We start from the raw sequence: 27137 nt of genomic DNA on the forward strand, positions 1-27137 counted from the left end.
ATAGGCTACAGCTTGCTAAAGACGTCCACTCATCATTGGGATGAGTGGACATCTTTAGGAAGAACTTTGCAGCTAAAGTTTGTAGGAAGGAGAAGATATAAGGAATATTTGTATCTCGGTGAAGTTGATGATTTCTGACGAACCATGGGGCGTTTAGGATCATTCTCAAGCATTCGTTCTGAACACGTTGCAATTTGATAATATTTGTAGTAGAGGCGTGGCTCCAGGCTGGAGAAGCATAAGTAATTATAGGACGAATCATCAGTTGGTATAAAAGCAGTTTGATTCTGATGTTTAGCTTGCTGCTTCTGTTTATTAGGGGGTAGATCTGAGCGATGGCTTTAGATGCCTTTGTACATGTAGCCTTGATGTGTTGGTTAAAAGTTAATTTTTTGTCGAGGACGACACCTTAGTATTTTGTTTCCGTCTGCCAGGAAATTTTGGTGTTGAATAATAAGATGTCTCCTACAGGAGATATCGACCTTTTTGTGAAGAGAATAGCTGAACTTTTTAGGGGATTCACTTCCAGTCTCCATTTGGAGAACCATCTTTCTAATTTTAGAAGGTTTTCTTGAAGTTTTCTAGTAACGAAATGTGGTCGGAGAGATCTGACTAATCATGCTGTGTCATCTGCATACAGGGCCATGATGGATGACATTGGGTTGTGCAGGATATCAGGCATGTATACAGAGAACAGCAAAGGAACCAGTAGTGATCCCTGTGGCACTCCGGCCAAGATGGGTCGCTGAGATGAGGTAGTGCCGTTAATCTTGACTTGCATGGTCCTGTTTTGCAGATATGAACTAACTAAATGTGTCAATTTCATTGAGATACCAGTTGAGATAAATTTATGTAACAATCCAAAATGCCATATTTTGTCAAATGCTTTGGATAAGTCAAGAAAAACAGCTCCCGTGTATTGACGCCAGTTGTAGCTGGTAGTAATGTATTCCACTATTCTGTGGATTTGGTGAGTAGTACTGTGGTATTGCCGAAAACCGAACTGCTCTCTAGGAAGGATGTCTAGTTCATTTATTGAGGCTTGAAGACTTGCGAGGATGACCTTCTCAGCAATCTTGCCTAGGTTGGAGATGAGACTGATTAGACGATAATTTTGAGGCAGGTGAGGATCCTTGCCTGGCTTATGTATAGGAATTACATCGGCCAGTTTCCAGGTGGAAGGAAAATAGTGAAGACTTAGGATTGCATTTATAATTATGGTCAGGTGCACTACTGCTTTTCGGGGAAGAAGTTTGATCACCCGATTAGTAATGCCGCCTGGCCCAGGAGCTTTTTTGTTCTTTAATTTTTAATAATGTCATATATCTCAGCAGGTGATGTTGGTGCAATATGGTCCGTGCTGGTGTCGGGAAGTTTGAGTGAGTGTCTGTCCTAGCTGTGAATCTTATATATGTGATCAAAGTCAAAGTTTTCATACGAATGCCCGCATTGCTCCTCCAAATTGTTTGTTATAACTTCTTCTTTGTCAACATCTGTGTGAGCAAGGCTCTGGTCAGAGAATATTGGGGGAAGGGAATCTGTCTTTGTTTTTGATATTTTTCAGTAGTCCCCAGATGAAGTGTAGCTGGTATTAAGGTGAAATAGAGGATAACTTTTTGTCGTCAGGCAAACGATCTGGCTTGCGGGCAGATTTGTAGGAGGTAGCTACTGTTATACAGAATTAATTTGTTGTGTGAGATTTGTAACTGCAGTTTCTACTTCTTCTTTTGTGCATATGTGAGGAACAGGTCCAATATAATCCTTGAGTGCTGTAGACAGTCTTTCCCATGCTATGTAGGAGTGAGAAGGAGGAGACAAGTATTCTTGTTTTCCCAGCTGTAGTAGAATTGGGTTGTGATCGGATGATAGTTCATCCATAGATATGATGCTGTACTGAAGTTTGATATCCTGCAGGATAGCTATATCCAGGATGTCAGCAGTGACAAACGTACTGAGATGAGTTGGTTCGGTGGGGCCTGCCACAACAGCGTTGCTTGATCCTAAGTAATTGGAAAGGATGCAACCATTCTTGTTGGTGGTTGTGCAATTCCACGCAGGGTGCTTGGAGTTCAGATCCCCCGGCTATAATGGTGGGCTCTCTGACGCATAAGATGGCATTTAGGTCAGAGTGTAGTAGAGATTCTTGGGAGGGTTGTAAGCTGACTAGATTTTCAGTTTGCCAGCGGAGCTGGTGACTACTTCCATGCCTGTGATCTCAAGGTTAGTGATTGAAGGGTTGCTCACAGAGTGGTGCTTAATGTAATTTTTAATGAAGATGGCAGTGCCGCCGCCTCTGTAGAGTAATCTATCGTTTCTGTATAGGCGATAACTTCTTATTTTAGGATTGTCTGAGGGTCTTAAATGAGTTTCACTGATTAATATAACATCTGGTTGATACCTATATGTGAAATCTCGGAGTTCCAGAATTTTGTTTTTGAGGCCATTTGCATTCCATGCAGTGATCTGAAGAGATGCTGGAATGAGTTTGTTACTATTCATTTATGAGAGCTGTGAGGATGACCCGAGTTTCACGAAGAAATCTTTTAGTGGAGGTTGCAGTAGGGTTTGACAGGCTGAGATCTTGTAGCATGTTTGCTAGTGAGGCCGTAATAACAGCTGTTACATTTTTAGGTACTATTGGTTGATTTTGTTCTGGTATTGGTCTATTTGTACGGGTCACATCTGCATAACTTCTTGTTTGCTTTTGGGTGTCTCTATTTTTGGAGGTCTCCGACTGTGGTCGCTGATTCTCCGGTTTTGATGCCTGGGCCCCTGGTGTGTTCTTATACTGTGATTGACTGCCTCCATCCGTCTGTTCTTTGGGTGCTGAGTACATCCTTCGTAGTTCGCAGGATGAGGGCCACCGCAGTTGGCACATTTGGCCGAGGTGGTCCTCGGCTTTGTGCAGGTATTGGTTGGGTGGCTGTCCCCACATTTCAAACATCTATATTCTGCTCTACATAGATTCTGGGCATGGCCAAACCTGTGGCACTGCTCAGAAGATTATCTTCTCCGGAGTGGTTCAGGTGTGACGATGAGTCCACAGACTGTTTTTAAGTTGTAGATATTTTTGTAAATTTTATGAATTTTTACTAGGACTAATGGCACTAGAGTCTTGTCTGCTTTGTACATTCTGCTGACCTTGACTGGAGGCAGATCCTGAGAATTAAGGTCAGCAGCTATTTCTGCTGTGTTGATTTCTTCACTGACACCACGAAGGACCACTTTTAAATTTTTTTGCGAGCTGAGCGCAAAGGTATGATACTGGATGTTTCTATCGTCCAGTTCTTTGGTTAACCTTCTATAGTCTGTCACTGTTGGTGGCCGTATCTTTATGCCTTCATCCATGTTTTTGGCCTTAATGAAGCCAATTTGCAGATTGGACATTGTGGATCTTAAAGCTGCCCATCTCTGCTTTTCTCTAAGGTTGATCGGAGGCACATTTTCTTTGTGAGAAATAGCGGCGTCCGAACCCTAAGCATCCTGTTCCATTTCTTTGTCTTTGTGCGGTTCTTTTGTTGTTTTTCGCTTTTTTGCGTGTCGCAGAAGATTCTAACTGATCTTCTGCGACAACGTCTGTGACACTTTCCGCGGGAAACGTGTTGTAAAGTTTCACTTTTCCCTGCCAATTGTTAAGTAGTTCACCTAGTCTTATAAATTCTCTATATACCTCTTCGAATATTGTCTCATTTAGCTGTTTTTCCATGGCTATCAATGTGAAGTATCTAAAGTTAAATAATAATAATAATAATAATAAAAACGCTTACCGGCACTTATGCAGGACTCTGAATTTTTTGGGTAAGAGCACTGATATTTAATGGCGTGGTATTCAGGACACATTTACAACAAATATCACTTGCCGGTCACTCGGTCCGTCTCACAACGATCCAATTCCTTTTTCGAATTCCTGTTCGAATCTATATTGCTAACAGTTCATTTAACTTTATCCCTTAGGTGCTCAGTTAAGCTTTTCTTGTTGAGAATGTCAGTGAAGTACGTTAAAATCACAAGTCTCTGGAATCATGCCGAACGATATGCGCCTTATTATATGGAGCAGTCTGTTGGATGTAACTATTATCAGCGGAATGAACTGTGAGCCCGAAGAAAGCCAAGCAAACCTTTCAAACCATCTCACCACCACTGTTTGTTGCTACTGCTTATGGTGGATCAGTCAATTATTAGTATTATTTTTTTATTCTAGCTGACAAGAGCGGAATTCGGTAAGACAGTATACTGCTCCTTTGTGGATGATTTTACTGGTACACTATTGATAGTAGTTTCCGTGATATTGGTATTGGCGTGTCATATCTTATCATATCATACTGCTCTTAAAGTCACTTAGGTTGCGTGTTGGCCGATTATTACAGTTTGCTCTATATAGACTGGAACGAACACGTGAGTGATATGATACTCTCTCTCCATGGATGATGCGATGCGTCTTATAAACTGACCACATAATATCTACAGATTACTAAGATATGTGCGATGAAATGAGCATCCTTTATAAACTTATTTTAAAATCCGCTAATATCAGTGAATGCTGCAAGTGAGATATATGTCTAATGTTTTTTCTTTGTTAATTTTACTCACGAAATGTTATAAACCTATAAGACATTAGTACCATGATTGGACCTTATCGTTGATTGTGAAGTAGATGGTATGTTTTTATGTTGACTAAAAACGCTTTAATGTATTTTTCCCTTGAATTAAGTTTAATAAAACGATTTGGGTTTATTAATGATATGGGTAAAAAGGGTAAAGACGGGCTTAATACCTATGGTGAATTAAACTTGACTTGATTCAGTTGAACTTACTCTTACAAAGAACACGCTGCTTCAGGTCTGGATTTCGATGATTCCCTTTAAAACTTTGAGAAATTTTGTTGTCCCTGTCTCTTCCTCCAAGCGTCTGCTTTGAGCTAACCTAAGTTGTCTTGCTTTGCGCTATGGTAACTACCCCCCCTTTGACTCCAGCACTCTTAAAATAAATAAAACAATATATTCATGGCGTTTGTGCAAACATTTAAAAACTGTAATTTCTACTGCCTTTATTAATAAAATTGGGATTGCAAAAGCTATGTATTTCTAACACAGGCCAGATTGCTATTACTGTGGATCTGTGTATTTCTTCGCATTCAGCTGTGATAATGGTAATCCACACACACAATTAATGTCAGCTTGCTATAAAAACCATATATTATTTATTCTATTTTATTATTTATTTCATTTTTTAGATGTTTAGGAATAATGGGTTGTTGCTTATTTGGTCTTTACAGCCAACTTCTGAGATCGTTGGTATGTCACGGAATATTAATGAGAAACTCATTCTCAGTGATTAAAGAAACTGACGGATAAATATCACTGAATTTATTGGAGAGTGATATATTTTTGTTGCGTGAAAAGGGAATTGTTAAATGGATTTGTTAATAACATTTGTCAACAATTTCTGCACTTTTCCTCTCTATTTTATATCGAATTATGAGATAGCATACTATTTAACCGCTACTGTATCGAGGATAAGGTGGTTAGTCCTGTGCCTCCCATGTCTGTAGATGTGCGTGTGTTCAGGGCAGGTTTGCGTGTTTTCTGGGGTCGAAAAACCCGAGTTTCCGGGTGAATAAAAACCCTACCTCCATATGAGACCGACTAACACTTTTAGTCGAAAGAGACCAGATAAAGGTTCATCACGTCACTGACGGGAATCGAACTCAGGTCTTTCCGACGAAAGGCTTCGTCTATACCGACTGAGCTACAGAGGCTCATTTGTATATATACGGGAATCGAACCCAGGTCTTTCCGACCAAAGGGCTTTGTCTATTCGTTTCATTTCATTGAATAAAGCTTCTTACAAAGTTGCATATAAAATAGCTAGGTGCAAAAAAGTTCCACACTATCGGAGAAGACCTAATTCTGCCAGCTGCGATTGATATTGTGGAAACTATGCTTGGAGAAAGGGATACTGTTGCTTGGCGAATAGGTGATATATGTGAAGATATGCGGCAACAACTTTTGTCGAAGCTTTGTGACCAATTATTCTCAATTCAGCTTGACAAGGCAAACAGATAGCCAAAGAATTGTAATTTAATTGCTTATATTCGATTTTGCGATGGATTATCAGCAGTTAGAGTTATTGTTTTGTAAATCAATAGAAAGAAGAGCCACAGCACCTGAATTGTTCAAAATATTGGACGATAAAATCGTCCAATATTTTGAACAGGCAAACATACAGTGGAAAAATTATGTTGGAATTTGCACCTGATGGTGCTCGAGTTATATCTAGAAGGTTTAAAAGTTTAGAAGCCTTTGTGAGTGAAAAATCCCCGCAATGTATTTGGGCACATTGCATGATTCATAGAGAAGCTCTTGCTGTAAATGAGTCTTGGTCTAAAAATTGTGTTAACAACAGATATAACAGTGGTGAATTATGTAAAATGAGACCCTTAATATCAAGACTGTTTTCTGAACTTTGCAAAGACGTGGATGGAGCGGAATATTTAGCATTACTATTTTACTGCGAGACAAGATGGTTATCACACGGAAAATGTTTACAACGTGTTTACGAATTAAGAGAGGAAATAGCAATCTTCTTCGAAGAGGAAAATCACAAAGAAGCAGAGAAGTTTAGAGACCACTTATTTGTGATGAAATTGAGCTACTTGGTGGACATATTCGAGAAACCAAATATATTAAACCTGCCACTCCAAGGGAAAAAAATACACATATCTTAGAGATGAGTGACAAAGTTACTGCTTTTTATAAAAAACTAGAGTTATGGAACAAAAAGGTGAAGCAACGAAAATTAGAAATATAGAAGAATTTATCAAAACCTACAAGGCAGAAGAGCAACACATCAAAGTTTTATTTGCTACTATTGAAAACAATGTTGACGAAGAATTTTAGAAACTATTTTATAACCGACGACAACATAATGGCAATGTACGAGTGGGTTAGAAACCCATTCCAAATTACCCCTGAAGGTTTCTCAATTGATGAAGAGGAACTAGTTATAGACGTCACGTCAAGCGGCGAAATCAAAAGACAGTTTGCATCTAAATCGCTGTTTGAATTTTGGGCCGGTGTTGATGATGAATTTTTCTGCACTAAAGTCGATAGCTTTTCGTGCACTTTTGCCATTTCCAACATCTTATCTTTGTGAAATCAGGTTTTCTGCAATGGCTGCCTTAAAAACAAAATATAGAACTCAGTTAAATATAGAAAGCGAACTAAGAGTGTCAATATCAATGTATCACCATCATATGAAGAACTTTACTCCGCAACACAGGCCCAAGGAAGCCATTAATTTTTAGATTCATTGTTATTGTTTAGTTTTAATTAGTTGCTCGTTATATTTTGCAATATTGATATGTTCCCGTAAGCGTAACTATTTTATTCAATATAATTGATTTTGTACATTTTATTATTTTATTTTCCGAGTGTATTTTATGTTTTTGTTTTTATATTGTTTTTGTGTCAATAAATAGTTTCAGTAAATGCTTTTGTTTCAATAAAATAGCTTTTCAGTTTTTCCTTTGATTTCCACTTTCTTCGTCCCCCTTAGATATTTCACGCCTCTCAAAGGGTGAGAGCCCATAGGTTGAGAATCACTGGTCTACAGTCATTATCTGGTAAAATATGATTCGGAATAATTCCAGTTTTTTTTCCATAATTAATTATAAAATGTACTAAAAAATATTTAGTATTAATCAAATACTAAATATTTATTTAATTTTTATTATTTAGGTACCATCAGGGGTATTTGTTCCAAGCTTGGCTATGGGAGCAATAATCGGACGAGTTGTTGGAATTGTAGTGGATCATCTAGTTAAGTAAGTAGCTTTCTGAGATATTATCTTCATTGAAATCATTTAATATTCTGTAAAAGATTTGAACATTTGATTATAGTTTCGCTTAAAAGTTACTGAACTCTATCGTGACTGTTATATAGTATTTTGAATAAAAATAACAACATACCATTCACTGAAGAACGATTTAATATCTAAAAGTCACAGATTTTTACTCTCCAGTTACATAACATATAGTATTATCCCATGGTTGTAGACTGCTCCTTTTGCGAAAGACATTTGTATCTGTTGACGTGTTTTACAACCCAAAGACCATGTAACTTGGAAGTTTTCCATTTGTTTGGCGAATGCATGTATATATCAGTGAACAACTCCACTATTTTAATCAGTAAAAGTCAGTGAAAACCTATGCAATCTAAAAGTGTTTAATTTAATGAAGATTAATTATCGTGCTTTATGCCTAAAGATAAGTTGGATGATTAGACAAAACCTGGTTAAGATGAATCTAATTGTTTTTTGCTGCACTTTATTTAGAATTGTTATTTAAAGAGCGTTCATTGGTCATTATCATGTTGAACTCCCATCTTTAAAAAGGATAATAAGAATGATCCTTCCAATTACAGAATTAGTGTGATGGCCTCTATGCATAGGTTGTTAAGTAAAATTAGAACTGACTGCAAGGTTAGAGAAGAGTATTGCCTTTTGTGTGTCAGATGAACAGGTGGAAATATTTTATTGATAATATTTTCATCAAAAGAGAGAGAGATCATAGAAAAAAGTTGCCAAAGGACAAGAAACACACTTAATTTTTGTAGACCTTGAAAAGGCCTATGATTCAGTTCCCATTAGCATTCCTATCCTCTTCCTCATCGAACGCTGGGGTTCGATGAGGAAGATGAATGTGAGTTATTCAATCATCAGTTTAATTAAGAGCGTATGTAGAAAATGCAGAGCAACTGTTACGTGTGGAGGGCTGGTATCAACCGAGTTTGGGGCATCTAAAGGTCTGAAACAAGGATGCAGGATGTCACCAACCTTGTTGAAAATTTACTTCGATGCAGTTCTTGCACGTTGGAATGCCTCATGTAGCACTATGAGAATTGAGACGGAAAACAGCGTCATTCATTCACTATTCTGCTAACGATTAAATGATCATTTCTTAAGATCGGGATGACACTGACTTTATGATTGGTTTATGTTTACAGTATGAGAGATCTAAAAGTAAATTTTACCAAGACAAAATATTTGGTGGTTGGTAGAGAAGGCAGAGATTCAGATCTTCTAGTTGGTAAAGTCAAAGTAGAAGATCATTTTAGATACTTAGGATCTGTTATTCATAAGTCGAGAATATATGAGAAAGATGTAGATGATCATGTAAACAAGCCCATAATGCTGTTAACCAATTGAATAGTATGTTATGGAGTCGAGCCATTCGCAAGAAACCAAGTTGTTACTCCAAATGATGGCTCAAGAGTGTGATGAATTGGTCACCACCAAAAAGAAGGAAAAGAGGAGAGCCTCGACGTACGTGGAGAAGGTTGCAAGAAGGTTCCTTGAATGATCGTTCGCAATGGAGAAGGGCATTACACGTCAATAGCTGAAACACCTTTAAAAGTAAAAGTAAGTATTTAAAGAGCGGCTGTTCACCTGCTAGCTTCATCTGTAAAGCCTGACTTACAGATGAAGAGTTCCAGCTGGCAGGCACTTGATAAACATGATAACTTTCAGATTAAACGATCGCTGCCTTTTCAAGTTATGGACAGCAAAATGTGAATCTTCGATGAAATAATTCTAGTTGTTTAAAACTGCTGCAATAAAGTTCAACGCGAAATTATCAACGAACAAATATATAAAAAAAAGGCAAAAATAAAGTCAAGCGGTTATTTAGCTTAAAATCACATTGAAAAATAAGAATAAGAAATGAAATTATTATTATTATTATTATTATTACATATGCACCTCCAGGGATTTATGAATTCATCGAGAGAGAGAGAGAGAGAGAAGCCCCTTTAAGTAATGAAATATCTTGGTGCTTATTACCTCTTCTTGAAAATATTCTCGAAAGACGCACTTCCAATGTCAGCTGGCAGTTTATTCCATTTACTCACTACATGTCATGAAAAGAACTTGACCGTACATCTTCCTGGCCACAATCAGGGATGACTGAGTTCTTCCAGCACCTGCCATGAGCTGCAAACTTTTCTCTGTATCTATACTGACTGTAAGATCCGCAAATCAGCTGTATGTTTTAATTATATCTCCTTTCTGCTTCTCTTTCTAAATTTGAAATGCCAGATCCCTTTAGTCTGTCTTCATATACAAAGTTCTACAGGCCAGGTAACTTTGCTAGTGTTAAAATGTTTTCAAACGTTTCCTCGTCTCCATAGAACGCAGGTGACCATATCTGAACGCGGTAGTCCAAATTTAGTCTTATCAAGAACTTGTAAACCGGGAGCATAACCTCCTTAGTCATACAAGCTCGTGCACTTTTTAACATTGCATTATCCCATATGATTTAACTACCTTAGCAATTCGTCTGTAACTTACTATCTACTATTACCGTCTCTGGCTTCATTGCCCACTTGCAGTTCCTATTAATATAATACTTGTTTTGTCTTCAGTTCAAAATGCATAACCTTGCATTAGAAACATTCAGAAGACACTCATTAATGTTTTCTATAGAATCAGCTTTTTCGAGTCAGCTTTCAGGGTTGAAAAGGATCTCCAGTCCATCTCACAAACATTTTGCATACCCATCTCATTGAGCTTGTGTAATCCCAGAGTATCATAGTATATTATCTATTCCATTATCCAACTATGCAATTACTCTATTGTAAGACGCGAGCAGATTCATAAAGCAAGACCTACCTATCTTTAAAGGAGCCATACTGTCCTCTATAAAGAATCAAAGTGTTATCTAACCACCTCCTAATGCCATTTCTCACCAGCTTCTCCGATACTTTAATAACTATTCCAGAAATACAGACTGGTCTGTAATTGGCTGCATCAGTTCTAATCCCATTCTTGTATAATGGAATTATCTTGCCCTCTTCAACTTATTAGGAATCATGTTTGTGTGTAGACTCAACAACCAAATTAGCGAAATAGTCAAATCTATATTACTTTCCACTGCTGTGTTGGAATCAAGCTCTTGTAATATTTTTAATATCTTTATCTATTCTACTTCTATTTTTCCATCTTGATCTGTCACCACTTCCAGAGAACTAATGGATCTGTCAAGAATCTACCTTGTTAAAGTGATAACTTCATAACTCATGTGTGTCCTGCACATTCAACACTTTTCTACCGTCCGTATTTACTACAATCATTCTTCCTTTCACTCCCCACTTTGCAAAAGAATTCTCTCGGACTTGATCTCTTTAGATAATTTCTTTTCACAGTCTGATTTCACCTTCCTCTCCACAGTTTTCACTCGCTTAGCCTATTCTTTATACTGTTCATATGCCTTTCATCGCATTTCTCACTATATAGGTTCCACAACATTTTCTTGTTATATAGCTCATACTTTAAAGTTTTATCCATTCATTTAACTGCGATTAATTCTCCAGGAAGATGTATTTGTAGAGGGATCTGCAATTTTACGTTCTTCTCCCTCGTTTAAAAGCATCCCCCCTTTAAAATAATAATCATATAATTTTTATATAAATTTTCTGTTCTTTTTTTTTTTTTTCCGTTGTCGGATTCAATCATGTATTGGTTTTACTTTACAATGTTCCTAATTTCGTTCAATATTGTTACATCTTCAGTTATTTTTAGTGTTTCAATTCTGAAGTTTCATTTATTTTTTAATTTTTGTTGTTCTGCTGCATATGTTAGTGCTAGTCTGATTTATAGATTTTATTTTATTTCAGATAAGACTATTAAGATATCTCTATATTTACCGACCTTTATTGCTTGTTCTTGTATTTCATTTTGCGTAGTGCTGTAATTATTTAATTCTGTTCCTAAACATTTTATCTTATTAACATGCTCGATTATAGTCTTTTGAGTTAAGGATAACGGTGGCATTCCCCTTGTCTGCTTTCATAATTATTATTTCTTTGTTCTTCCTTAAGTCCCCCAATAGCTTTCCTATCATATGGAGTGGTATTCAGTTGTGTTTGTTTTGCTGTTGCTAGGATGATAGTGCTTTTGAATCTAATGTCGTTGGCTACACCTTGTGGTAGTGGGTAGAGACTTTTTTCAATTCCACACATAAAGTCCATTTTTGGGATATAATTAGGAGTGATAGAAAAGTTAAAACCTTTTTTTAGAATCTCCGATTCATGTTTCGAAAGGCAGTGATTCGACAGGTTGAAGATCACTTTGTTAACCGGGAGGCCATTGTGTGTCTGGTATTTTTTCTTGTACAGTTCGTTAAATTTTCTAATTTGTTTGGCTTTATTGAACTGGAAAGTTTTCTCGTAGCTCTGTTCTAACATGTGGTCTATATAATTCCAGGTCGTATAATCAAGACTGTTGGAAATGTCATCAAAATATTCGCGGCAATTAATATCACTAATATTCAATTCGTACCTGATGTGTTGGATTCTTTCTCTGAGTAGTGCCAATGACGCTTTATGGTAAATTCTTCTGGCTTGTATGGATTTAATATGCCCGTTGATCATAAGAAATTTAGGGATGATGGAGAAATCCCTACACCTTTTTAGGAAAGTTAAGTGGTTCAATAGCTTGGCCTTTCTGCATTTTTCCTTTTCTAAGCACCGAACTTTGTGTTTCATTAGACTATTTAAATTGTACATGTTTTGGTCATAAAGTATTACAAAATAAAGATTTATTGTTACATAGACCATATATTTACAACGTACTTAAGCTCTTACAAATTGCCTACCGGTTTCGCTAGTAACTGACCAGCTTTCTCAAGGCTTGCATAGTACAAAAAAGAGGTAAATGCAAAAAAGGTTTCAAAATACAAAGAACTGTTAGTACCTGTTAGGTAGCTAGGGTGACACGTTCGCGTGACATAATTATGAAAGCAGACAAGGGGAATGTCACCGTTATCCTTAACTCAAAAGACTACATGAAGAAGTTAAACGACTTACTATCTGACAGTTCCATGCTCGATTATTTTTACTTCGATTTCTACTTTACATTTATGGTTTCTAACAACTGTCATATTTTCCCCATATTGATGCAGTCTTCATATTTTAGATTGCTAATGTAATATTAATTATCGTATTCGATTATTCTTAGTTTTTCATTTTTAATCTGTATTCCGCATTTTCCATTTTGTTTACTTCTTTTATAGTTCAAGAGTCTTCCTTCTTTTCTCTCTCTCTCTCTCTCTCCATACATACGAGGGTGGTCTGGAAAGTTTCGGCCTCGACCACAGATGGCAACACTAGTGGCACGATTTTTTATTCTAAGTTGGTACATCTCTCATAAGCATCCATGTGGAATTGCAAGTCATTCTCCAAGTAGTTTGTTTTATACAGCTGTCTGAAAATTGTATCCCTTGAAATGGATAAAATTGAGTATCTTCGAATGAAAAGAAATTCATTCGAAGTTCATAAAAGGTTATGGACACTTGTCCTTCGTTTTCGACGAGTACGAAATGGGCTGCTGAGTTTAAACGTGATCGTACCAGCCTTGAAGATGATCTATGTGAAGGACGTCCAAAAAGTGTAACAACACCAGAAATCATTGATCAAGTGCACGATATGGTATTGGATGACCGGCGAGTCAAAGTGCGTGAAATTGCTGAGACTATAGGCATTTGAAAAGAACGTGTAGGATATATTTTGCATAAAAAATTGCAAATGAAAAAGCTTTGCGCAAGATGGGTGCCGCGCCTCCTCACTGCACATCAAAAATGCACTTGCATGAAAATCTCTGAACAGTGGTTGGAGAGTCGTTTTAAAAAGAACAAAACTGATTTTGTGCATCGATTTATTACTATGGATGAGACTTGGATTCACCATTACACAACAGAAACCAAACAGCAGTCAAAACAGTGGACAGAAGTCTGTTGTTCAGCGCCAAAGAAGACAAAGTCGGTTCCATCAGCAGGAAAGGTCATCGGTGTTTTGGGATGCTAAAGGCATTTTGTTTATTATTTATCTTGAAAAGGATAAAACAATAACCGGGGAATATTATTCCGATCTTTTAACTAGACGAGACGAAAAAATTCGTGAAAAAAGACCCGATTTGCAGAAGAAAAAAATCATCTTTCATCAGGACAATGCACCTGCCCACAAAGATGTTTTGGCAATGGGAAAATTAAGGGATCTGCACTATGAATTGTTGGAACATTCCCCATATTCCCCAGATTTGGCTGCCTCTGACTTCTATCTCTTCCCAAAACTAAAACTCTTCCTCGCTGTGTCAGCGTTTTTCTTCGAATCAAGAGGTGATTGGACGGGATAATGACGCTGGAGCATCGCTGGAATAAATATATTAGTCTTAAGGGAGATTATGTTGAAAGATAAAAATAATTTTGAAATTATAAATTCGTTTTGTCATTGTTAGGCCGAGAACTTTTCAGACCATCCTCGTACACTTGCAGTTCCTATTAATATAATACTTGTTTTATATTAATAATAATTTATATTATTTATATTATCCATAATTAGTTGTTTTTGTTAACTGTTCTTAATTTGTTGTGTAATTTGCTTTGCTTTTTTATATTTCTCAATTTTAATGTAATTTTTATTATATTTTTAACTGCATTCTATGAAATGCATGAGTTAGATCTATTTAACAATATGCTGATTGGAAAGAAATGAGAGCGATCTTTTAGCATTCGAAAAATTTCTCGTATCAGTTTTCAGGATTTTAACTTTGGTACTTAAAGGACTGGGTGGTAACATGACAAGTTAATACACTGGTAATAATAAATAATAAGAAGTTGGTGGTAGTACGCAGTATACATAACATATTCTGAAATTAATTTCATCGTTGAGGGAAAAACTATAAAAGAGCTAGTGCCGTTTTCTTTCTTTTGAGTACTGAGAATTAAATATTGATAATACAGTAACAGCATCAGGATGGATTACCTAGATATGTAGATGAACAAGGACAGGTGTGTGTGTGTGTGTGTGTGTGTGTGTGACTGCTACTCATCTTGAAATTTGACTACACGAAGGGTATTCAAAAATACACTGGATAGAATTTTTTGTAGGAAAAATTAATGCTTCTGAATTATATAGAATAGTATCTTTTTATCTCGAAGGAAAGTACTTTAGATACAGTGATTCACTTCACTATTCAATGTATCTCTAAAAGGTCTGTTTGAAATTGACCTGTGGCTTGTCGTGTGATATTTATTGTGCATCCGTTTCTTGAAATCGTTTCTTCCAAAATTTAGTGCTTTTTAGGGTGCAGAAGAGGTAGTTGCAGGAGTCCAGTCTGGTGAATAAAGCGATGGAGAACCACAGGAATTTTATGCTTTGCCATGTGGCATTGCGAATTGCTGCTATGGAGAAACCACACTCAGAATATCATTTGTGAACTCTTTTCATCGAATTGAACCTCAAACACTCTGCAGAATACTTTTATAAACTCATTCATGAGCTAGTCCTGGAGTTTTGATGCACTCTACTTTTATCCATTTGACCTGAATACCACCCAGTTGCCTTTGATCGACTAAAACATTAATTCTCCGTTTGTAATTTTTCATTCATTTTTATCACTAACTTACCAAGTTTGCAGTAGAGTTGCAAACGCAATTGTGTAGGTGCTGAGTGGATAACGTCTCCTTTCTCCAATCAACAGTATTTTCCTGAAGTGGCATATAAATACAATATGGTCTTTAGATTGGAATTCTCAAATTATCTAATTTAACGATAGCCCAATGTAATAAATGCAAGGTATTTTACAACCTTTTGCAGTTAGGATTTATATAAAAAAAGGGGGAAGGATTGTGTGCACATACTTTGTGGCTTCAACACATTCATTTTAGCGATGCGGAAGAAGAAGAAAAAATACTTTCACTTTAATATTGGATTGCTCACAAACGAGTCAAACTTCCATTTTTTTTTTTTTCTCCCTGTTATTTAGGCAGAATATTACCAAATATTTTATATGATAGCTATTTCGATATGCTATTAGTAGTTTCCCTGCAAAAAAAATTCTTTCCCAGAGATTTTTGATCGCTTTTTGTAAAATTAATGCGGTTTTAAATTGTGTAGATAATATAGCCAGTTTATATGAAAGTAGAATATATCTGGTTTCCTGTTGGATTTCGCGTCTTTTTACCCAGATAACTAACCAACGGGCCCATTTCTGCAACTATATAGAGACACCTGGTTGTTCCAGTATTTCTGTGGATCAGAAGATAGCTGCCTCTCTTTGGACTTATATACGTTAGTCGGTGCTGCAGCATGTCTTGGTGGAGTAACTAGAATGAGTGGTAAGTAAATTCATTTCTGCTATAATATTTATGACGATTAATTGGAGAATACTATACAACTACAGTATAATTAAACTTCATTATAACTGGAAAGAAAATTTCTGTGCATCATACTGAAGTGAGATTATATATCTTCTCAAAAAAAATCACGATCTTCTCTCGATGTATATATTGCAGAATTCTTTCAGTCGATGACATTTTCTTTAATATTTTAAAAATTCGTTTGTTTAAAATGTTGAATAAGCAAAACTGTTTATGCCAGAACGGTGTATAGACACAGTACCTTTAAATGTAAGAAACAAAACTAAGGAATAATACTAGTTTTTTTTTTTGTTGTTGATGGTGGTGTTGTTTTTTTCAGTGGAGATTTAGCATTCTGAAGTTGAGAGTTTCGTTTATTACCGAGAATTTTGCAGGAGTTTTTTTTTTTTTTTGGTTGTTGTTTATTTTTAACATCACAGTATGACAAGAGCTAGGGTATGTTAATGTCGATCAACTGCAAATATTCTCTAATTGGTTTGTCTCTTTTTATGATGGGAGGAAAACTTTAAAACCGTGCTGTCACATCATGCAATCACCTAATTCATCCTTCACTTGGGTTAGCTCTGAAAGATTTCTCGCTTTTCTAGAAGGAATGTGAATCCCGATGTTTCATTTGCGGAAGGAAAGAGTTGGTTATTTCAAAAGGCAGAAGATTTACATAGATAAAAGAATAAGAGAGGTAAAATTTCTGATCGAGCGCCCTCCCTAGATTTCTATCTTTCTTTGACACTAAAATTTATTTCTCCCAATCTTCTACATTTATGAACTTAAATTTTTTCATTTTCAGAATAAATAAATGTTTCCTCATACAAATGTATGAGCAGACCGCCCTGGTATAAGTAGCTTTGTTTATCCAAAATAAACTTACACATACAATTTTACCCTTATTCTCAAACACATTATTATTTTCTATATAAATTTAAAGCCGTTATATATGAATTTATGATACATTATAAGTATTGTAATATATCAAGATACAGTAACATACGTTATATAAAAAGAAATTTAATACTTTATTTGTTAAACTCTGCGTTAAGGACCAGAAAATTATTATTCCCCCTTTTTTTTTCTTTTCTTTTTCTTTTAAAACGCTGAGAATAGTGAACTTCTACCAAATTATATAGAAATTACACTGCATGCTTAAATTTAGGAAAGTTCCTGGAATGAAATATTATAACTTTCCATATTCTGCAATTTCGTTTTATTTCATTATGAAATTGTACTACTGTTGTTCTCCAATAAATTAACAACATATAAATATATCTACACATGAATTATCAAAGTCAGTCCATGCAGCCACAAAATGCGAAATGTCTACACCAGGGGCGAATGCTGGTCTTGAAATTCACGCTTGCTCTTGTTGTCATTCAGGGAGTGAGAGGTGTAAATGAAGTCTGATTAGCGGAATAATGAATTACTGACCATTTAAAACTATATATTTAGAAATTTATGTACATTTAATCATACAAATACAACATTTATTTTACAAATGATATTCTATCTTTTTTAATTTAGCTACTTGAATACAAATTCTACCCCTACGGTTCTTCTTTATGAACTGGTCAATAACATCGTCATAATTTTCCCAAGCAACACGCGCACTTGTAAAGGCTGGCTGAAGCTCACTGGCTAGAGCTACTTTGACTGCGTATGGCCTTGTATTTAAGACGACATGAAGGGAGCGGAAATAGCTATGCATGCACATGAAATCACAGTGCTGCAGCGAGGACCTGGAAGCTCCTACAACCGAGCAAGCCAAGGTAGCTTTTGACTAGACGAGCAAGCATCGGCCTTCAATACACAACGCAAAGCTCAATTATTGCCACGCAAGCTTAAGCTAAAATCTAAATGGAATGCTTACAAATGCATGCATTTATTAACAAATAAATATTACTTCTTTCTCAATTAATGAGCTTGTGCAGCAAGCATGGAGAATTCGCCCCTGATCTACACTTTATGGTACACCTTGATCATTGTTTTTCTTAAAGGTTCTATATCAGGAAATTATATATAATAGTTTTCGTTCAATATGTTAAAGAAAGGACATTTTACAGATTTTTGGAGAAAAAATCCCCTACCTCTGGTCTCATACGAAGATAGGAGATTTTTTTTCATCCTCCAGAACAGGCAAACCGTGAACACACGCATCTACAGACATAAGACACACCAGGAGGCATAGGGCTAACCACATTATCCTCGAAGCGGTCGCGGTTTCAAATCGTAATAGGCCATGCCTAATACGAACCGTAATGGGCTGCTAGGACTAATATGTGAAAGGAGGAGTGTCACAGGCTTAGAACTGGGACAACTGATTTCCCAACGTTTTTTTTTTTTTCCATCTCGACACAGTTCTACACTCCCCTTTAATAATAAGATGACAGTTAGTCTGCAGCAAACATATTAAACCCAATTACAATCTACCTACTGCAATTTCGACCTTTAATATTATTATTTATTGAATTCCCACACAATGAAAGTTCAAAATTTTCAGCACCTTCATAGAGATATGTGTTCATTATCCGCTCGTCATCCAATTGAAGTCATTAAAATTAATTCTTTAATTTGTTTTATTTTTTATTTTATATTTTATTTATTTTTATTTTTTTACTGAGATATCATTTCTAAATCGCATTAATTATTTTTCTCTAAATTTAGTTTAGTTAATGGGAAAAATAATATAAAATCCGCTTATGTCAGATTTAGTAGTGAATTTGTTTTGTTAAGGATGTGTATTATTTTAAATATTTTGAAGCATGCTTTCACATGATGGTGGGTTACAACCTAATATACAAACGAAGGTGTCATTGAGTCTAGTAAACCACATTTTTACCTGCATATGAAAACAGTTTCATGACTACAGCCAAATGTGGAGATAAATTTATTACCAGCATACTAATAAATTATATTACACGAAAAATGTGTTATAAATTTCGTACAAATTAATTTGAATACCTTTTTACAAAAGCTACAAATTTCCTAAGGACATTGTTAAGAAATTAACTAATGTAGAGTGCTTACATAAAACTATGCAATGAGACATTTCAGTATGGAACACCCTCTGTCCAAAAAGAAACGAACTTTTCGAAAATAGAAGAAACTAGAGGTGAAACCTGTTGTATCTTTTTTTTGTCGAAAGTGGCAAACTTCATTAGTGTTGTATCAACTCTTTATGACATTTGTTTCATTAGAAGCTGAGTTATAGTGCCAAGAGTGGCAGTGTGTTTTGACGAACGGTCGGCCATCATGATATTCATGCCGTATGCGACAAATTCTCGCTATCAGTCGCTTCAAAACTTAGAGATATGAGAACGGCCAACTTTTCTTCGTCCTCAAGCATTTCACGACCTCTTTGAAATCTATTAAACCACTCGTAAACTTGAGTATGGGATAAGCATTCATCACCATATGCTTTTTGAAGCATTTGATGCGTTTTGGTAAAACGTACACCATGTTTAACACAAAAGTCAATCACAGCTCTCTATTTGAAACTCATTTTCCAACCTTAGTAGTGGAATTGTGGGCGATATTTTTGAGATAAGATATCTTGGAATTTTCCCAGGGTGACACACATCCGTCATTGTCGTCAAGTTTTGTGTTTGGTTGTCTATAGATGGGTGTACTAATTTTCCAATACATTTTGGGGTATTTCTTTCCTGTTAAAAGGTGAGAATTCTTAGAGTAGAGTCGTGATGGTGGCAGTGTTTAGGCTTTTCTGAATAATTTAATTATATGCTGGTGTCCCTCAAACACATGCAGACACATTAGACATGGAAAGTCGCTAATGTATCCATGTTGATACTCTGATATGTATCCATGTTGATACTCTGATATGTACCCTATGACTATTCTTATGAAAAAAAAAACTATTCAGTGTTAGAATTAGGCTTGCCAAAACATGCGAGCAGTGATAATTGAAATTACAACTATCAATTGTTATGTTTTAAGTTAAAAAATAAAAAACTTACATTTCTTTCCAGAATGGGAACATCTTGGTACTATCTAGGTTTTCAGAATATTCCAAACATATATTCACAGCACAGAACACAAACACGAGTCTGAAAATACAGTTGACTTTTTCATTATAGATTACTGGGGCTAACATATATTCACAGCACAAAAACACACAAAACAGGAGTTGAAAGATATTTCTGTAAATAACCAGAAAAGCTAGTTGACTACTTAATTTAGATTACTATCCAATTGGTTCTCTGTATTAATTCCTTCCCCACAGTTGCTCATGCTATGTTTTCCCAAGCTTGGTGGGAAAGTCTATACGCCGTTTTGTTTAGGGTAAGTGTTATTTCGTGTTTCAAATCTCGAATGCTGATAGAGTATGGAATTCTGACAAGTGAAATGATTTTTTTTTTTTCAAATTGATTGGTTATTTTCTCTATTTTACTTTTAATATTCAGTTTAACTAGATATTCTAACAGAATAACTGAGCAAAATTAATAAATAAATAAAATGCATGTGAATTTATTTTCTAACACTGTAGATTTCTCATTAAGTCTTATCTTAAAGATATCTTTCTTATCCAGTTGCCAAATTGTTGTACATAGGTGAGAAATCGTGTGTTTAGGTTGGAACTCTTGGTTCCTTTGGGAAATTATTGCTGTAGTAAATTAATGCTTATATTTATTTTTTTAAAACCAATATGACTATTAATTTTATCTTCGATTCCTTGTGCTCATAACCTATTTCTGTAACTGGAATTTATTTTATTTATTTATTTTTTCTTTAACATTAGTAATTTTAAGTAACGGATATGAGACAAACAAGGTTTTGAACTCTCTGCAGCATTTTCGTTTAGAAACTTCTTTTGCCAGCACAACAAATAAATAGTTATTTCTTATTATTTCAAATGAATATTAGCTCTGTAATATATACTTTCTTAATTTCTATGTTACCTTTTATTTGAATGTAATATTATTAACAAATTGTATTTTCTGAATCTAACATACAGAAATTAAATAAAGTGAAAAAGACAGTATTTTTTTCTTATTATTCTTCTGATTTAACATTTGCGCTGATGTTCATAGCGTATGATTTGCCACTGGTGCTTACATGTAATTCATGTAATTTTTCTCCATGTGATATTTCAAAACAAGTTGAACTATGATTTTTACATAGTTCAACTATGTAAAACTCATTTCCGTTAGTCCCAGTTGACTGTTGTCCTCTCAGCCAGACATTTATTTCACAGTAGGGATATTTCTATATATATTTTAACACAATTATTATATTAGATATTCACAGCAAACAAGAAATTCATCAGCTTTTTCAAATATTTGAAATTCATGTATATATTGTTTTCATCATTTGGTATTATTTAAATGAAGAACGGGTCTAGTTATTAAGTTCGTTAATGTTGTTTGATTTTTCTCTTCCAATGGCAAGTATTTTTTGATATATGCATTTTGATTCAGTTGTTATCTACATGCTACGATACCTTTTTATTTGTTGTCACTTTTCAGGTGAAATATTCTCCACTAAAATTCTGCATAATAATTTTATACCCATTTCCTTTTGCTTCCAAGAGTTGAAACAGTTTCACTGAGTGGATTTTCAAAAAAAAAAAAACGTCTCTGGTTAGTTTTTGGCATGAAATTTCACAAGAAAAAAGAAATGTTATGGTCTTACTTAAATTTGTATAACACATCAATGACACCCAATTTGTTCATTTATATTTACACATTTTATTTGAATGAAATATTATTTACAAATTGTATTTACTGAATCTAACATACAGAAAATACATAAAGTGAAAAATACAATCTATTTTTTTGTTCCTTAATCTTCTTATTGTTAAATTTGCACTGTTGTTCAAAGGTTCTTCCCATGCTTGTGGAATTGTCATCATGTGGTTTTTGACATTGTGACTCTCATCTAAAAGTTAATTTTCATTTGGTGACCGTTAGGAATTTATTACTGTAGTAAAATTAAGGGTTGCATATTTCTTTTTTTGAAACCAATACATATATTTCTGAGCATTATTAAAAGCACAGAATCTTTCGTTATGTTTCCAAAAGCATATAAAAGTGCACATTATGTTTTCACATTTTGGGCATCCAATTTCATTTAAATTAAGAACAGGCCTCCCTATTAACCTCGTTAATGTTTTTGATTTTTCTCTTCCTTTGGCCAGTAATATCTGATATTTGCATGTTGATTCTATCATCTAATTTCTTAATTTGTCCAGAGATAGTGAACCAATTTCCCACTTCAGCTGATGGTTATATTTTATTAACCAAGAATTCTGTTTTTTAACTCTTTCGGATAATTCTTTCCAACTACAAGGTGATTTTGTCAATGCATATCTTACAACAATTCCATCAGAAATACAGATTTCTTTAGGAAATAAATTTGAAGTCCTATTCAAAAGAAATTGTATATCAATTATATCAAGGATAACCGGAAATTTGTATTTTACACCTACTATAGATTTTGCATGTTCTTTTTCCTTCATTCTTCTTCTTACATTACTTCATTTGGCACCACAAATAAATAGTTATTTATTATAATTATTATTATTATTTCACTGATTATTAGCTCTGATCTTATATTTTATGTTAACTTTCTGTTACAAAATTCTGAACAATTAGAACTTTTCACAAAGAAACTTTCAAAGAATTTTGTGGCTCAAGCATTATTTTTACATTAGCGAACACAAAACATCACAACACAATTCAGTAACTGCAGTGAATGAATGATTACCTTAAGTCCAAAGTCACTCAACTCTATGGTTTTTTCTTATAGTACTGTTTACCCTTACTATGCCCTACCCTGACTGTTCCTTTAAAAATGAACCTTTTGCGCATACGACTCAACGACATGTTTTCGCATGCCGTTGGATATACTGTTGGTGTGTTTTTATCTTACTTTGTATGGGGAAAGGTAAAATTCGTATTTGTGTTATCTGGAGAGTAAAAATATTTCTATACCAAACTTTAAGAGTTTAAGTCACGTTTTTGGGTTAATTATCTGCTGTCTCTCTGTAAAATAACCAAATTCTAACAGTTCAGATTTTCGATTATGTGAACGAATTGTTTTCAGATAACTCATACAATGTCAATAGGTAGCATTAGACAATTTCTAAAATAATCAATTACATGGATATCTGTTTTCAACATTTTTTTTTTCGTTCCTGGCATTAATTTCACAGTAGTGATTTTTTTTTAAATAATTAAACAGAATGCATTAAGGTATAAAGTTATGGATTTAAATATCAAATTCTAATCAGAATAACAGTAAAAAATTCACTGTGGAAAAACACAACAACAAAAAACACACATCTTTGTTCATTTCAGTTTACAATTGCATATTTTATTTTGCTGAAATACTATTTACAAGTATATTTACTGAGAAAAAAATTGAAACATGTAATTACCAAAAAATATTTTATAATATTTAGTTTACACTCTTAACATTTTCCAAAGAGTTCAATAAAGAAAATTTTCGTTACTCACTGTTTCTTGGTTACATTACATCAAAATAGCTGGTGATGCAAAAGAGTTTTTAAATTAGATACCATGGTAACCACACTTCCATACATTTGATATTGTGTATCAAATATGGAAATTTCAAAGTATGGAAATGACACCATGCCTGCCTAAACATTCTGTATATTCTTTTGTCAACAAATATACACAAACAGTTTCCGTAAAATGTTCGTAAATGTCCCAAAATAAAGAATCTTTATCAAATTGGATAAAATCTTGAAAGTCTAATTTTACCATTGATAATTTAAATGATTAGTGATAATTTTCCCCATGATACGAATAGCTGGTAATTCAGTTTACAAAAATAGTAAATGATTATCAATGTCGTACATTTTTGGTGAAAATCTCTCAGCTTCTTCACAACTAATAGAGAAAACTTTACTTCCATCAGCTCCTGTATCATCGAGTATTAGTTCCCCATCTTGGCATTTCAGAATATAACACTCACCGAGGTCCATTTCGAAGTCAACTCTTCTTTGCAAGTAGCCGAGGATATCAGACCACTTCCTGCATAACTTTTCCCAAAGGGTCCTGGATAAATACATCACAATGTACATGTCTTCTAAAATAATAACTGGTTTCCATCCTTTTAGAGCTATGTGAAGAGTTTTGTCTCATACTATTTTCCTGAAGAAAGAAAATTTCAATGACTTTTGTGGCTCATCTATTATTTTACTTTACTTTACTGGACACAAAACAGCACAGCACAATATGATAGCTGCACTGCCTGAACGAATTTGCCATAACTGCAAAGACACTTGAGTCATTTGTTTTTCCTTATAGTACTGTTTACCTGACCCTTAACCCTGACTGTTCCTTCCAAAATGAAACTTTCATGCAGATGATTCATGGACATGTTTCTACATGCTGTTGGATATGATGTTGAAGTGAGATTATCTTGCTTTGAGACATCATAGGGAAAATCTTATCTCTGTGGCTGAATGGGTATTCTATATTATCTATCCTTATTATGTTAAGTATTTTATCCTCAAAAAGTGTTTTTGATGTTAGACCATGTGACTAGTTCTCTCACTCATATGTCCAAAATGTTTGGATTGGAAAAAAAATAGCATTAGGTGGTGGAAGTGAAAAGGTTGTCAAGAGGGTGATAGAGGTCTTCCCTGCAATGCTCCCCCACCCCACCCCCTAACCCCATCATCCCACTATTCTCCCCCTCTCCTCCAGAAGCTCTCTGCTCAGGCTAGTGGAGATGAGTGAGCTCATCATTTGCGGATATCTTTTAGTGATGTCACCTCGAACTGATACTGATAACTTGGAGGGGGAAAAAAAACCTCCAACTGATACTGATAAATGCACAGTGAAAATAAAGAAAGAAACGCTTCCCTGTAATGTTCCCCCACCCCCATACGCTAACCCATCATCCCTCTCTCCAGGAAATATCTGCTCAGCTTAGTAGAGATGAGCGAGCTCCTCATTTGAAGATATCTTTTAGTGATGTCACCTCCAACTGATACTGATAACTTTGGAGGAAAAAAAACACGTTTTTTTTCTCCAAAGTTATCAGTATCAGTTGGAGGTGACATCACTAAAAGATATCTTCAAATAAGGAACTCGCTCATTTCCACTAGGCTGAGCAGATATTTTAGTGATGTCACCTCCAACTGATATAAATATTTATTTGAGGGTAAACTTTTTTTTTCTTTACAATTTTTTTCTTTCTTTCTTTCTTTCTGAGCTAATTTTCATTTGAAATAATAAATAATTATTTATTTGTATTGGAAAGAATATCTAATATAATAATTGTGTTAATATAGGTATATATAAATATCCCTACTGTGAAATAAATGTCAGGCTGAGAGGACAACAGTCAATTGGGACTAACGGAAATGGGTTTTACATAGTTGAACTATGTAAAAACCATAGTTCAACTTGTTTTAAAATGTCACATGGAGAAAAATCCAATGAATTACACATAAGCACGTGGCAAATCATACACTATGAACATCAGCGCAAATGTTAAGTCAGAAGAATAATAAGAAAAAAAATACTGTCTTTTTCACTTTATTTAATTTCTGTATATTAGATTCAGTAAATACAAAATTGTTAATAATATTACAAATAAATGATAACATAGAAATTAAGAAAGTACAGGTAACCCTCGTATAAAGCAGCTGTTTGGTTCCATAGAAATGTTGCGTTATGAGAGACTCAGTTCACAGAAAAAGAAAGGTTATGATCCGAAGTCGTTTTTTTCTAATTATATAAACATCAATGATATATCGAATAAAAAAATATATTTAATTCAGGTATTTCATATAAATGAAGAAAACATAAACTGTGAAACAAAATACATAGTATAAACTTATACAAATTGCACGTAAACTTCATTGCACATAATGAATAAATGTTTTAGGCATTTAAAATAAAGTGCATATTTTAATCGTCATCACTGTCTTCAAAACGAACATTTTTAGATGCTCTTTATTTATGAATGGCAGGACGTCATCATCACTTGAAATCTCTTGGACATCTCATCTTCCTTTTTTCCCTTGTGGTGTCGAGGGTTTAATAATCATTGGACCTCAAACCGTTCACAGGATAAGGTGGTCAGCCCTATGCCCCGGTGTATCCCACGTCCGTAGTTGAGTTCTCAAGGCCAGTTTGCCTGCTTTGCAGGATGAAAAACCCGAGGATAAACTGGGGAAAAACCCTACTGTCCACACCCAAGACCGGCTAACTTGGCTATGGCTGAGGAAGATCCTTCAGCTCCTCGTGTCACCGACGGGAATCGAACCTAGGACACTACTTCCCCAGGAATATGGTTGAGAAGCATACAGCCACTAGGCTAACTGCATGGACTCTCTTGAACATCATTTGTATAATTCTCATTCTCTTCGGCTGGTTTAGTTATCAAGAAGTCAGTAATAAGACCTTGCTTACCACTATGCTACAATTTTTTTTATTAAGTTCATAACATGGAGATAAAGAAATATCCAATTGTCTCATGAATTTTCCGGAGCACTTCATTGAGGGATCATTATCCTTAAAATAACTTCCTAACTTTCTTGCCAAATCCTTCTGCTAATTTCTTTGAACTGAATTCTTTAATGGTTTCATCACAATCAGAATCTTCAGCAGAACTTTCCTTGCTTTTTGGTTCAAAGTTATCTATTAATTGTACCAGTTCCTCCTCCTCATTTAAATCTATTTCCCCTTCAATTAATTCACTAATTTCATTTTCAACCATATCGCAAAATCCCTCTAAGTGGCCATTACTATAAAAATAAAATGTTTACATAAAAAGCATTACATATTGTATGTAGCTCACCAGAAAATAAAGCGTTCAGCTTAGATTAACACACTTATGATTTTTAAGCACTTTCCTGACAGAAAACGATGAACCTAAACACCCTATACCATCGTTTCTCAAACTGTGGTACATGTACCACTAATAGTACATTAC

General features: G+C 34.8%; 1 protein-coding gene across 1 annotated transcript in view; it reads left to right on the forward strand.

Moving 5' to 3' along the window:
- LOC150106683 (H(+)/Cl(-) exchange transporter 5-like) overlaps positions 1-27137 on the forward strand; it is an 89034-nt gene that overhangs the window by 41227 nt on the left and 20670 nt on the right. The window contains exons 11-12 of the mRNA XM_090393453.1: positions 7740-7825; positions 16060-16172. Of these exons, the coding sequence (XP_090249579.1) occupies positions 7740-7825; positions 16060-16172 (199 nt within the window). The remainder of the gene's footprint in view (positions 1-7739; positions 7826-16059; positions 16173-27137) is intronic.

Source organism: Typopeltis vanoorti, chromosome 5 (assembly GCF_054136105.1).
Source record: "Typopeltis vanoorti isolate ZY-2024b chromosome 5, IOZ_Tvanoo_1.0, whole genome shotgun sequence".
NCBI lineage: Eukaryota > Metazoa > Arthropoda > Arachnida > Uropygi > Thelyphonidae > Typopeltis > Typopeltis vanoorti.